This window comes from Sphaeramia orbicularis, chromosome 16, assembly GCF_902148855.1.
Source record: "Sphaeramia orbicularis chromosome 16, fSphaOr1.1, whole genome shotgun sequence".
Lineage (NCBI taxonomy): Eukaryota > Metazoa > Chordata > Actinopteri > Kurtiformes > Apogonidae > Sphaeramia > Sphaeramia orbicularis.
This window is the reverse complement of record NC_043972.1, coordinates 38,037,742-38,052,489: the sequence shown is the minus strand read 5'-3', so window position 1 is coordinate 38,052,489 and position 14,748 is coordinate 38,037,742. Positions and strand designations below refer to the sequence as shown.

The 14,748-nt window shown below is 37.4% G+C and overlaps 3 protein-coding genes across 6 annotated transcripts; all 3 read left to right on the top strand.

Moving 5' to 3' along the window:
• On the top strand, nucleotides 1–1,696 carry LOC115435063 (trypsin-2). 3 transcript variants are annotated; one of them, XM_030157249.1, is made up of 6 exons: nucleotides 1–43; nucleotides 293–443; nucleotides 556–806; nucleotides 1,203–1,339; nucleotides 1,451–1,552; nucleotides 1,635–1,696. In XM_030157249.1, the coding sequence occupies exons 1-6, from the start codon at nucleotides 4–6 to the stop codon at nucleotides 1,680–1,682; spliced, it is 729 nt and encodes a 242-aa protein (XP_030013109.1). In that variant the 5' UTR covers nucleotides 1–3; the 3' UTR covers nucleotides 1,683–1,696. The 3 variants fall into 3 exon arrangements, with proteins under 3 accessions (XP_030013109.1, XP_030013111.1, XP_030013110.1); XM_030157251.1 differs by having other exon boundaries at nucleotides 556–810; nucleotides 1,213–1,339; XM_030157250.1 differs by having other exon boundaries at nucleotides 556–819; nucleotides 1,213–1,339.
• Nucleotides 1,697–4,527: 2,831 nt separating this feature from the next.
• Nucleotides 4,528–7,466, top strand: LOC115435064 (trypsin-2-like). Of its 2 annotated transcripts, none has more exons than XM_030157252.1 (6): nucleotides 4,528–4,585; nucleotides 5,055–5,205; nucleotides 6,590–6,840; nucleotides 6,921–7,057; nucleotides 7,141–7,242; nucleotides 7,382–7,466. In XM_030157252.1, the coding sequence occupies exons 1-6, from the start codon at nucleotides 4,528–4,530 to the stop codon at nucleotides 7,427–7,429; spliced, it is 747 nt and encodes a 248-aa protein (XP_030013112.1). In that variant the 3' UTR covers nucleotides 7,430–7,466. The 2 variants fall into 2 exon arrangements, with proteins under 2 accessions (XP_030013112.1, XP_030013113.1); XM_030157253.1 differs by having other exon boundaries at nucleotides 4,546–4,585; nucleotides 6,590–6,844; nucleotides 6,931–7,057.
• Nucleotides 7,467–8,706: 1,240 nt separating this feature from the next.
• On the top strand, nucleotides 8,707–12,488 carry mrpl17 (mitochondrial ribosomal protein L17). The gene is made up of 3 exons (XM_030157257.1): nucleotides 8,707–9,090; nucleotides 11,842–11,910; nucleotides 12,013–12,488. Exons 1-3 carry the CDS (start codon nucleotides 8,917–8,919, stop codon nucleotides 12,265–12,267), a joined length of 498 nt encoding a protein of 165 aa, XP_030013117.1. The 5' UTR covers nucleotides 8,707–8,916; the 3' UTR covers nucleotides 12,268–12,488.
• The last annotated feature ends 2,260 nt before the right edge of the window (nucleotides 12,489–14,748 follow it).

Here is a 14,748-nt window from a genome sequence, read left to right as displayed (position 1 = left end):
ACCATGAGGTCTCTGGTCTTCGTTCTGCTCATCGGAGCTGCTTGTGAGTGTGAACTTCAATTCAAGCAACTTGTCTGTATCTGTACAATGAAACTGATCTGATACTTTTAAGGATACTGTCTGATGTTTAATAACTATCAAACAAAAGTAAACATAACTGAATTCATCCTTCAATGACAGGAAGTCAGAAAGAAAAACATCAAAAGAGACAACCATCTTTCATTAAAATGTATTCAATTGCAACAATGAAGGAATGAAGGACTAACCCATCTCCTAAATGTGTGATTTTCAGTTGCCACGGAGGACGACAAGATCGTCGGAGGGTATGAGTGCAAGCCCTACTCCCAGCCCCATCAGGTGTCTCTGAACTCTGGGTACCACTTCTGCGGTGGCTCCCTGGTCAACGAGAACTGGGTTGTGTCTGCTGCTCACTGCTACAAGTCGTATGTATTCACTGATATTCCACAGACCACTAGCTTTTAAATGCAGGAGTCAGCTTGTGTTTTCATGGGACACTGAAGCTGAGCTGCTGTTGACCCTGTTGCTCTGTTCCAGCCGTGTTGAGGTGCGTCTCGGAGAGCACAACATCAGGGTCACCGAGGGAAAGGAGCAGTTCATCTCTTCCTCCCGTGTCATCCGTCACCCCAACTACACCTCCTACAACATCAACAATGACATCATGCTGATCAAGCTGAGCAAGCCCGCCACCCTGAACCAGTATGTGCAGCCTGTGGCTCTGCCCACCAGCTGTGCCCCCGCTGGCACCATGTGCCTGGTCTCTGGATGGGGCAACACCATGAGCTCCAGTGAGTACCATCTGCATCTGTTCACCACATGTTCCCACCCAGGGCTGAGATTTCAATGGTTTGATTTCTGTTCAAGGAAATATCACAGTCTGCACTTTGACACCATTATTAGCATTAGTATCAGTTATTATGAACCTGAAGGAATGAAAACAGAGGGTTTCTAGAGTGAACACTTCATGTGTTCTAATGGAAATATGTGCATCAAATAAGTAAATAAGAAACGCCTTTTGAGCAAAAGACATTAGGAATAAAAAAAAAAGGAGCAGGACCCATAGAAACAGTCATCTGTCCTTGGAAATAAACTGTGCTTCCTTTTTGACCACATATACGAAAAAGAAAAATGTGAACATACCGGTGTGTTATTTGAATCTCTTTCCACCCATATTTTATTTGCAGCTGCTGACAGGAACAAGCTGCAGTGCCTGAACATCCCCATCCTGTCTGATGAGGACTGTGATAACTCCTACCCTGGAATGATCACCAACGCCATGTTCTGCGCTGGATACCTGGAGGGAGGCAAGGACTCCTGCCAGGTGGGTGGACCAGAAGGAATCTACAGGGATCTGTGTCATGAACCAGTGCAATTATGAAGCATTTCTCCTTGTTTGTGTTGAGTTGAAATAAGCTGTTGTTTGTTCTCTCAGGGTGACTCTGGCGGCCCCGTCGTGTGCAACGGTGAGCTGCAGGGTGTTGTGTCCTGGGGCTACGGATGTGCTGAGAAGGACCACCCCGGTGTCTACGCCAAGGTAACCTTTTAAGAACCAGCCCATCTAATGAAGACACCGTGTCCAGTTGAACCTCCTCTAACCATGTCATCTTCATTTTTAGGTCTGCATCTTCAACGACTGGCTGGAGCGCACCATGGCCAGCTATTAAGTTTGATCCTGTCCACCATCTTTACTTTGCTGCCATTCATCCTCACTCCAGTTCTGTAGGAGAGTTTTGAACAACATGCAGCCATTTTCCATCTGAATCAATAAAAGTCTTAAAACTTAACTTCCATGCAGTTTTCCCCTCATTTTTACCTGTGTCACTTTAAAGTGTTTCTCACAGTGCTGTAAAATATGCTCACATTTTCACTTCATGTGACAGTGTAACAAGGCTGGTTACCTGCAGACCTTTCTTGAATTTTGACGTCCACACTAGTGTAGTGACATCCTTTTGTCTTTGTAAATGTACCCAGAGTATGCACTGCTTAATGAAGCTGAAGAAGCACAATTTGATGTGCCAAAGGAAGGCTGAAAGAAGCCATATTCATTTATGGAAGCATGAATCTGACCACAGTTCAGCCTTTCACAAATACAGCACATCACTGCTTTACACTGAAGAAACATGCTATGCATCTATATACATGCATCTATATATGCATTTAGATATATACGTCTTAAAAGTGGGGTAGGAGATCTAGAAAAAATGGTTCAAGCAAGCTACATTTTGAAAATACGCAATTCAAGAGTCCAAACCCCTTTCTTCAGACATCCCCCACGCCTCCAGAGTACTGGCATATGCAACGCTTGTCCCCTAGGGTTCCTGAGGGTTCATGAGCGCTGCACAGCAACAATTCACCCAGCCCTGGCTCCTGCTCACGGATCCATGTGTACCTCATTCAGTCTCCTCCAACACCCCGCTGTTTGTCGTCAGAACAGCCCTAGTTCATACCTATCTGGTTAATGTTACATTCCCTACTGATTTATGTTAGTGACAAAACAGTTTGGCGGTGAACTTTCCATCCTAATATAACTAATATGACCAAGCTCTGGCTCTGGCTTTATTTCCAGTACAGTTGCTCCAAACCTCTGAGAACGCACGATTCATGCTCAAAGAGGGGTACGCATAGAGGGGGGAGGGACAAATGGCAGTTGAGTTTGATAGACATATCACCGTTCAGTCATTTTGATTGGGTGCTCAAAATGATTGGATGATGTTTTTTCAGTCTTGTCCATTCCACAGGTGACAAAATTTTTTTCTGTTTATGTTAGAGCATTTAATTAATTGGTTGCAATCGGGGTGTGAAGGGGATTTTAAGCAATATAGTAAAAAATGCCCCAGGAAAACATCTCCTACCTCACCTTTAAGTAAATAACTCTTACATTGTTACTATTTAGGCCAAAATTTGCATTAATTTTACAAGCTAACACTACACTATTATCTGTATTTTTTTAATTTTTTATTATTTTTAGGAATGAATTCTTATGTCTCACAGAATTAGCATAATAAATGTCGGTGTAACAGTTTGCTTTGAAACTGTCTCCTCCCTCACCTTGCCTCACCTCATCAGCAGCATCAGGTCCGTCTGTTGTTAGTCGGTGCGTCTCAGCTGACCAGCATGTAGGCAGCTCTGGCTCAGCTACTGTTTGCCAGAGTGTTCTTGCCTCTCGCCTGACAACGTTCTTTTGCACCTGTTTTCCTGGTTCCAACCTCGTCTGATTCTTGCGATGCCTCCTCATCTCAACCCCGGAAACCCGACCAGCCTTCTGTCTACAGGATTAAGAGATCTGCTTTCTGTTTCCCTGAGTTCTGTTCCCTGCCTGAGTACCTGTCTGTGTCGGTATCTGTCTCCAGTTCTTGTTCCTGTCTGTGTCAGAGTCCTGTATCAGAATCCAGGAGTTGAACTCACAATAAAGAACATTTCTGACTTTTACCCGAGTGTGTTGCATGTGGGTCCTCCGTCCTGTACACCATCCATTACAGTAGGATAAGCTTTGCCAAAACATCGTAAGTTGTTTTTGGTTTTAAAGTAACACAGCTGTTAAAAATGAAAAAGCACTTGTTTAATGGTCTTAACGTCGAGTCAGAAAATGAACTGATTGGTGAAAAAGACTTTCACTGAAGCAAAGAAAATGCAGAGTTAGTGATTAAACCCATGATTGAAACTGATGGAGAGAAAACGATGGAAGTGTAAATATGTCAGTTTGGAAAAAGAAAGAAATTATCAGCATCACAGTAAAAAGAAATGCTAAATATTATCAGCTTTTCCTGGTCATGAATATGTCATTATCATGATATAAAACATTCTCATGTTATAATGTGATGACTTATGTTGTTAGTGTTATATCAGAATAATCTGCCAGATATCATTGTGGTATATGTTTAACAGAACAGTTTTATTTATTCATTTTCAAGTAGTTTTCCATTCTGTCAGTATTTGCGAGGTGATGGTGGGTCAGTCTGTGAGAGAGAGTCCACCTGGCACTGCTTATAGAGCAGAGTCAAGGTCAGAATAGTGATTACAGCCTGTACCGAGCACAATGTACTGTACACAAACCTAGCCAAAAGACAGACATACGATGATAATAATAATGATTAATAATAAGAAGAAGAAGGAGGTGAATCGAGTTAATTATATTTTTTTAATGTTGCCCAAAACCATGAGTCACAGTATCACCTCAAATGATATTTGGCACCCATGTCGTTCAACTAAGTAAGATAAGAGTCCTCAAAATAGAAAATAAAACTTAAAACATAAAATAAATTAGGGAAAAAGCAGGATTCGTCTTCCATGATGCAATAGATGTACGTACAGAATTCTACATATGTTACACTTTAAAGGTCTGTAAAAAACAGAAAAATCCTAGAAATCCTAGATATCAAAACTCTGATTATCAGAGCTCTCTGATCAGTGTTATTTGATTGGTCAGTAGCAGCCATAGGTGTGGCTTCATAGTTGGTATGGAAAGTCAATAAATACCCAGCACTGATCCAAAATAATCCAGGCATCTGCATGTACCATCACACAAACATGAGGTCTGTGGTCTTCCTTCTGCTTCTGGGAGCTGTGTGTAAGTGTCACACACATTTAGAAAGTATTAACACTATATATTTACATATCATCTGCAAAGGAATGCAGATTATAAATAATTTACAAATAAGGCTCGGCATGAAAACATATCAGGATTATCACAATGTAGTTTTATATCTATGTAAATTGCATTATTGTGATGTAATATTGCTGCCTTTAACACTTAGAGTTAATGTTTAGTTACATATTTAAATATTATTTTGTTGCTTTTAATTTTACTCATGCGTATTTTGATGTTGAAAAATAAATATATCAGTATAATTGTGTGGAATCAAAGGCACCAAAACATAAGACATATTATCATTATTCACTCATATGAAAATTTAGGAATGATATTTTTAGCACAAGGGAGCATGAATATTTTTTATAAAATGTATCAGCTGAGATGTGTATTTTTTTTTTCTTTGCTGTGTATTTTCTGTAACTATGTCATGAATATATTTTTTCAGTCGCGACAGAGGATGATAAAATCGTTGGAGGGCGTGAGTGTGTGCCTCATTCCCAGCCCCATCAGGTGTCTCTGAACTCTGGGTACCACTTCTGCGGTGGCTCCCTGGTCAACGAGTACTGGGTGGTTTCTGCTGCTCACTGCTACAAGTCGTGAGTCTGACATAACAACAGCCAGAGGTGGAATGAAACGAAATAAAAGTACTTTGTTACTGTACTGAAGTACATGTTTTATGGATCCGTTCTTAAGAGAAATTATGGAGGGGTACTTTTTACTTTTACTTCACTATATTTTACAGCAGGTATCTGTACTTTTTACTCCACTACTTTTCTAATCGTGTTTGCATTGCATGCTAGTGCTTTCTTCTTCTTTTTGTGAACTGATTGTTTTACCATGCTCATAATGCAACTATACACATTATAATCCAGCTGTAGAGGTAAAGCTGCATTGACCTTCTCTCCTAAAAGAGCGCAATTCAATAAAAAAAAAACTTTGAAAATCAATTCCTTTTAAAGTTGAATTATAAATACTGGCAATATTCAGATTTAGAAATGTCTGGCCTGTTGGGTTGATCACTGTGCCAGAAGATTCTGTTTATTGTGGGTCCTCTTTACAGTTTGAGACCAGAGTTTGTTATGCTTATGTTTACAGTACTCAGTACTAAATGAGTTGAGCTGTCAGTTATAATACTGGTTCTGTCTTTGTATATTTACCAAATGCCCAATTCCATCACTTTTAATCAGTATTTACTTTATTAAGTATAATGGTTGAATCTGGATCAAAACTTTTACTTTTTACTTTTTAGGTATATTTTAAAATGAGTACTTTAACTTGAGTAGATTTTTCCCCGGATACTTTTACTTAACCCATAAAGACCCAAACAGCCACCGGTGCCCAAAATCATCTGCCGGTCTAAAATGTTTAACAACTTATGATCCATTAATCCTATCGATAGATGTAAATAATTGGTGTAAAATACAGTTTGTCATCATTTTATGGTCATCAGATACGATCCATGTGGACGTTCAGAGGCTCCGTAGTGAAACACAGGAAACACTGTCATCTTCTACAACATTGATTTTCCAGTTAAAAAAAACAAACAAACTGTAATTTATCACCAGTTTGACAAATGACAGTGGATGGAGACAGTTTATGTTCAGTTAATGATATTTTTGCTGATTAAGTCACTTTTTCTTCATTTTTTTTCTGTTTCTGATATAATAACCCTCAACTTTAATCTGAGCTTTTATGAAGAACTACATGATTGGTAAATTGAATATAGGAAAATACATGATTTTCACTTAAAATACAAAATGCAGAAGAAACTATTATAATAAATAGTAATAAAACACTTAAAAAAGGTTGGAGAGAAAAATTAATTTTTGGAATTGCAACAAAAGTAGCACTGGGTCTTTATGGGTTAAGTAAAAAAAAAAAAAGTGAGTACTTCATCCACCACTGACAACAGCAACACCAAAATACTTCCTCAAAGTGTGAATGTCTCTGTCTCACCCAGAAGTTTTATGTCTCTTTTAGGAGGATGGACATTGTTCTTGGAGATCACAATCGTTGGTTCATGGACGGCAATGAACAGATTATTTCTGCTGCCCGTGTGATCCCTCACCCCAACTATGAGTCCTGGACTGTGAACAATGACATCATGCTGATCAAGCTGAGCGAACCAGCCACCATTAACCAGTATGTGCAGCCTGTGTCTCTGCCCACCAGCTGTGCCCCCGCTGGCACCATGTGCACCGTGTCTGGTTGGGGTGTAACCATGAGTTCCGGTGAGTATCCAACAGGACACAGGCCTTCTGTTTCCCTCACATTTTGTCCAAACTTTATTTCTGGTTCCGTTTCACTGTAGCTGCTGACAGTAACAGGCTGCAGTGCCTGGACATCCCCATCCTGTCTGATGAGGACTGTCACAACTCCTACCCTGGCATGATCAGCGAGGCCATGTTCTGCGCTGGATACCTGGAGGGAGGCAAAGACTCCTGCCAGGTAGGTACCCTCATATATAGCTAGAGCTCTAAGTGAAGACTGAGCACCTTTAAATGCTTACTTTGATGCATTCTCTGTCTCAGGGTGATTCTGGTGGTCCTGTTGTGTGCAATGGTGAGCTGCAGGGTGTCGTGTCCTGGGGCTTTGGATGTGCAGAGAAGAACCACCCAGGTGTCTATGCCAAGGTAAAAAAAAAAAACTAAAAAAACATCCACAACAATCTTTCAATGTGTTTTACTTCACAGAGAAATATCTTTGAAATATTTGTACAGTCTGACACAAAGTGAGTCACACCTAACAATAGACAATGTCCTTCTACAACAGACCTGCATTTTCACTGAATGGCTGCAAAGTACAATGGCCATGTACTGAGATGGGTCACACTCTACCTCTGCTACAGCTGCTGCAAAATTGTGAATAATGTCATAGAGAACATTAAAATACAATAAAAATGTGAAACATTTTGTGGATTTGTGTGCTTTTTGTCAAATGTTCAGATGTCTTGGAGCAATTCATGTGTTCTTAAGAAGATACAGAAAAGAAAAATGACAAATAAATATGATTATATGCATCCTATGATGTATAATGTATCATATTTTAATTCATGTAATAATTATGTTATTTCAAAATCATCATCAATCATGACCGACCAAGATTAAATCGTTCATCCTCCATACAGCAGCTAGAGTACCATCTATTATTACAATTGAACCCTTTCATGCATAGTGGTCACTACAGTGGACAGCTACTCAAAGATGTGCTCTTATATCCTTCTGAGACCCAGCAAAGCATCTTTGTCTTCTGTAGTGGACTAGAGTCTCACAGCTTTACTTAAAAAAAAAAACATAAATGTCCACTGAAAAGGACATTATATAAATGTTATTTTTTAAGTATCTGAAAAAACTGATGCATCATGCTTTTTCCAACTAAGGCAAGTATTTAATGTAAAATGGCAATATTTTTACTTACTGGGTCTCAGGAACATATATTCATGGCTTTTGTTGTTTTAGTTCCATATCAGCCAACACAGTGGACGCTTATGTATCATCTCTGCAATTCATATCATGACTGTAACTTTGCTGTTCTTGATAAACCTGAACTGCACTAACATGTTTGAGTGTAAATCAGTTACTCGTTATTGTTATTTGACTTTAATTAAGTTTTTTTTTTTATATAAACAAAAGTTTTGTTTTGTTGCATATTATCTCCATGAAGTGAGTAATGCATAGTATTAGATATGTGTTACAATGTGGAGCAGCATTAGCAGCATTAGAGATATTTTTATTTCATAGTTTTCCACACTATATATCAGCAAATATTTTTTTTTGCTTCAGATATTAAACACATTGTGTCCAGCTGAGTGGATATTTTTGCAACTCCATGAAAAATAGGTTCATAAGAAAATTTTCAATCGCATGTTTTTTTTTTCATGACTAAAGAGGAATAAAAACACTCGGGAAAAAAAATCTTGATTAAAGTTCTCATAATTCATGTATGAAAGGGTTAATAAGCACAATATGAATGAAATAAGAGTAGCATTTGATACTGCCGCGGTCATATTTGCTTTTCTTCGTTCCTAGTAGCGGTAAGCTCAGCGGAACCGTTGTTGCAATGTTTCAATATCAAGTCGGACACATTTGAGAACGTACCACCAATGTCAAAGCAACTAGCAAACCTCACGTTGACATAAGTGACCGTGGGTTGAGTTTCTGCACTGAGGTTATTACTCAGCTGTGTGTCAATAGAGGGATTTTTTTCTCAGACTGTCCCTTTACTTTGAATACATCTGTCTTTTATGTAGTTTTTGGTTTTTCGGGTTTTTAGTCGCGGTCTGTCGTTGGAGAATCTAACCGGTCAGGATGCGCCTCACGTTGCAAATGTTGATCTCCCATGGCCGGGTGGCCCGAAAGATGGGGTTGGGCCCACAGTCACGGATCAACATGCTCCGGAACATCCTCACAGGACTGGTCCGGCACGAAAGGATAGAAACCACCTGGGCCCGAGCAGATGAAGTCCGCTTCTACGCCGAAAAGGTGACGCTGCTAGCTAGCTTTAAGCTAACCCTCCTGTCCACTGTCCTAATGTTACAGAATAGATGAAAAACTTATGAACTTCAACAACTGTGGATGTTAGAACTGTTACAGTCATTTGTAATTGAGTACAAAATATCCCTGCAGGACCGTCAGTGATGCTTTGGTTGATACTGCACCACCTGAGTGGACCATGTGATATGCATTTGCTATCACTGCCCAGTGTAATGTGAATAACAATAATAATAATAATAATAATAATAATAATAATAATAATAATAATATACAGTCATGTTTAAAGGTTTTTCGACCAAAATTGGGTATGTTGGTTTAGTAAAGGTTTAATGACCACACACATGCATTTCTCAGTCTTTGTATTAGATACAATCTGGATATATGTGAAGTATGACCAACATTAACCCTTTCATGCATAGTGGTCACTACAGTGGACAGCTATTCTCCAGCTGTTCTCTTGTATATTCATGGATTTTGTTGTTTTAGTTCCATTTCAGCCAACACATCTCATACACTGTAATTCATACCATTACTGTAACTTTGCTGTTGTTGATCAACCTGATCTGCAGTAACATGTTTGAGTGTAAATCAATTGCTAGTTGTTATTAGACTGTAATTAACAGTTTTCTTAAAAGGGTTTTTTTTTTTTTTTTTTTTTTTTTTTTTTTTTTGCATATTATCTCCATAAAGTGAGTAATAACTAGTATTAGAGTATGCTAAAAATTTGACAAAATATCAGATTAGCTGCATTTAAAATGTTTTTATTTCATTGTTTTCACTCAATATATCACTTCCCATTATTGTCTTTTAAACACGTTTCTTTGCTTCAAAGTATTCAACGCATTGTGTCCAGCCAAGTTGACATTTTTGTAACTTCATAAAAAATAGGTTAATTACAAAAATTTCAATCACATTTGTTTTTTTTATGCCCAAAGAGGAATAAAAACACTCGGGGGAAAAAAAAATGACTAAGGTTCTCATAATTCATGCATCAAAGGGTTAAAAACAAATGCTTCATGGAAAAAAAAAGTCTCTAAACTATAGTGGTAATCTTTAGTGTGACTTCCCTGTGCATTTAACATGTCTTCATACCTTTTGTTCAGACAATATGAGATGTATGGCATTAATTTTCAGAAATTATAATACCAGATTTTATTAAACTCATGTCAGATTTTTATTTATTTATTATTATTTATTTTTATTTTTTTTAATGAACTTTATTAAGAACTTTACATAGTTACATAAAAAACGCTGTTTCTGCTAGGGGGTATACACATATAAATCAACTAAAAAAAACAACAGAAACACATAAATAAAATAAATACACACATAGCCTAATAATACAATCATCACGTTAAGTCACACCAAATTTATCAAAAAATATGAATTTTTTTTTTTTTTTTTTTTGCCTTTTTGTTTTCTTTGCATCTAATTGTATTGCCAAAATGAATCATTTCTTGTCTAAAATGTTCAGAACTGTGTTTGTGTCCTGTCCATTTCTTCTTGTGGATGTGCCATTTTCCGATTAACAAAATTAATTGAAAAACGAAAAGACAGTCCTTATCTTGTCCGTTTTCTTCAAAGTAAAGAAATTGTCTCATTCCTGGAATTCAGTTCTTCTTCCAGTCATGTCCCTATAGTTTCCAACATCTTTCAAAAACTTTTTTGTGAATGTACAATGATCAAACAAATGACAGTCACTTTCATCTTCTAGTCCACAGAAAGTGCAGGAATACTCATTATCAATCTTAATTTTTCTAAAGTTTTCTTTGCTGGGTATATATGGTGTACAATTTTAAAAGAAACCTCTTTGACCTTGTTATTAAAGGAGGGATATTTTGCATTTTTAAATGGAGTTATGCATTTTCAAACATTTCCCTGTGGTCTACATAAACTAAATGCTATGCTTGGGCCTGAATTCTTCATTAATTCAACTCCACAGGTCCATCTTCAACCCTATTTCTGAGTAATGACACCAGAAAGGTCGTTTTTAGCACTGGCCCTTTAAATGCACATGAGCCACTTCAGGCCCCGCCCCCTCTAGGTTGTTGACTGTGCTGCTCTGTCCCGTTCAGCCAACAACTGAACATTTTAGGTAATTGGCTCGAAGTTTGGACATATTTTCAGTATGGACTACAACTGCTGCTACCGACAAACAATTATGGTGTACTCAGAGAAATGTTCACCTGAAGTCTTGACCTTATATGTGCAAATGTTGTGCCGTAACTAGTTATAGACATAACAAATGAAGAAGGAATTGAAACAGGTTGTAGAAATCCACTCGATTTTTGCCAGAATGAATATAAAGATAGCTTTGCAGCACCTGGAGGGTTCAAATTCAAACTTTTTGAACTATTAGGGTCCAAATACACAAATAAATGAACCAAAGACTAATAAAAGTGGTTTTAGCAAAATATGACCCCTTTAAGACAAAACTTATTTCCAATAAACCAGACTTTCTTCCAATCAATTTCTCCATAAAGTGAGGTCCTTTTAAGGTTATGCACACATTTCCTGTATTTTCTTGTTGAAAATTTTTTCTATTATTATTATTATTATTATTTTCTTGTCCCGAAGAAAAGAGAATGAAAAATAAATAGTAAATAAATATAATTATGTATGCTCATTTCAATCCTGCAAAAACAACATACGTAGAAGCAGGCCTGAGACTTGTCCACAGTACTGTACATCATATTCTGCACTCATAGTAACTGTCTCTTTATCTGTATCTGTCCCCAGCTGATTGACTATGCCAAAAAGGGAGACACTGATGAGAAGGCGATGAAAATGGCCAGTTTTTGGTTGACGGTATGTGTGTGAAATTACAAACTCTAAAAATTAAAGCCATTGGTGTAAAATTAAATGGTTGATCGGATCCTGACTGTCTTGTGTTTCCTTACCACTCTTCAGGAAAAGGATCTGGTCCCAAAGCTCTTCAAGGTCCTGGCTCCACGGTTTGAGACGCAGTCAAACAGCTACACACGGATGGCACGTTTACCGAACAGACAGAACTTGGACAGAGCGAAGATGGCCGTCCTGGAGTACAAAGGCAACCCTTTCCCACCTCTGTATCCTGTAAAGAAAGAGAATGAACTGACGCTCATCAACCAGCTGCTCAGAGGCTACAGAGAGGACAGAGCCAAGCAGTTAGCTGCAAAAGCATAAGTCAAACCATCACAGCATTTGGATCTGTGTTTAGTAAAGAGTGACGGCTGATTGACTGAAAGACCCCTTGATCTGATCCTGCAGATATTTGGTGTCTTGACACTCGTGCATTTCATCACCGAAGGACACAAAAGCAACAGTGTCAACTGATGCTGAGACCACCTCTGTAAAAGGACATTCTGATCGATTGTTTATTAATAAATGTGCTTTCCGTAACAAAAGCTGCAGATTTTCCTTCATTTATTTAATTTTAAGAGCATCGAGTGAACACGAGGGCTAAGCTACTTTAAGAACTGTTTAATCTAAAGCTAATTCAGCCAATGCAAGGACATGCATTCAAGTTGATTTATTTTTTAAAAAAACATAAGGTGCTGCACACTTTTAATCTCCCTCAGCCAAATATAATGTAAGATTCTGTTGAAAGTTACTGTCCTATTATTTAGATTAGATTGTCTTTGTGTAAAACTTATTACATACATTTTTGTAGAATACAATAGAATAGGCTTTATTGTCATTACACCAGTTGTGCAACGAAATTGCAGGAGATCTCTGCCAGCGACAGTGCACTTACATCTAAGTTTCAATACAATAAGATGCAGACATCTTTAAAAAAAGTATTTTAAAAAAAGTGCAATCAAAAAGTATGTACAAAATGGAGATATACTGTATGAAAGGCAAAGATTTAAAAATTTAAGGTAATATATAATGTGTAAACGTAGAAGTAGAAGTAGCGTAAACATTTGTAACAGTGTTACAGTGTAGGCAGTGCATATGTAACAGGGTAGATGTGAAACATACATGTACTGGTGTAAACAGTGTAGTATATTTGAAAGTATTCAGATATTATAACTGCACAAGGCCATTGGAGCTTGAAAAAGTAGGTCATGGTCACCTATTTTTCCACTGCTCCATGCCAAGATGCATCCACAGTATAAATTTGGTGCAGATAACTCAACACGTTCTTCAGATAATGCCGTTATGTCATTGAATGGACAAAAAGGCAGACAGACAGATGACAAAACGATTACAATACCTCTTTGCCGAAGGGTAAAAAACAGATATTCAGTTTACTATCAGACTATATCACCGAGAAAAAGTCAAGTTATTACATTTAAGAATAAACTAGTCTGTATCTAAAATGATTGAAAGAATGTAACAATGATTTTTTTAAAAATGTTTTTGGTCATTGGTCATTTAAGGGAGTTTTTGCCACATAACTGGTAATAAACGTTTACATTTTTATATAATTATGTTAATTATCTGCTGCTAAAAAGTACCAACATTTACATTTGCAAAACTAAAGCTATTTTTTTCCATTTTGTCAACTGAGATATATGTTAAAGAAGCTGTTTATTATGAATTAATGTATGAAGTTGACTTTTTCACTTTACAGACAAAAAAATGACACCCATTATAATTAAACTTCATCTGATTCAACTGTTTGAGTTCAAGCTAAAAGCACAGGTTTTACTGACTCCTCTTTATCATGCTGAAACGTTAAGGTTCCTTGTAAGGCTCTTCACTTTATTTAACAATATTTCATTTAATCATTCAATGTTATGATATAAAGCAACAATAAATTGGGGTTTGTGTTATTTCAGGGTTTCTGCAGGTATCAGCAAATCTAATTTAATGCTTTTTAATGCCACTTCAAACAAATTTAATGCCCACGTCCAACTGCAGATACAGTTTTATATATAGTTTTATGAGTTTACCATCAACAGGCTTTAACCAGGTTCTGAATAGTTCCTCCTCCAATCACTTCTGCTGAAACTCACATTTTCCCATTTTTCAGACATTTGCTAATATTCCCTCCGCTCTTTCACCACGGCATGAGCACTCTCACAACACGTTACATTCCAAACATCTGGTGCTGTGACTTCATGCATCGTCCATAAACAAGAGCCAATTAAAGGGTTCCACTTGTCAATCATCACACTATACTTCTGATCAAAATTATTAAATGTTTATATAATCAAAATAAATCATGAATAACAATGCTTTTTTTCCATCAAGTATATTTAATTTTTTAATACCTCTGGACATAGAATTTCATGCTTTTTAATGCCATTTAAGGCCTTAATTTTCACCATATCTATTTAATGACTTTTAATGACCTGAGAAACCCTGAATTTTGTTTATAGCTTATAAATAGATACATTTCACAAAATGAGTTGGGAGGTTCTATAGTAGCTGCAGGTTTCTATGGCAATAATAAAGCCAAGCCTGTGTCCAAATGTAGACCCTGAGTGGACAGATCCAGTTTGTTGTGACTCAGGGCTGATGGAGTTGACTGCGAAATAATTAGACAAGTGTACATTAGAGTGTAACCAGCCTGGAGTCTGTCCCTCCGGTGCTTTACTTTAATGAACTCTTGTAATGAGGGCACGTTCTAAATATGATTTACAGATATTAGATTTACTCTTCTGGACAAATGCCTCGTCCCAACTGGAAAACACACACTCACTCAGACACACACAC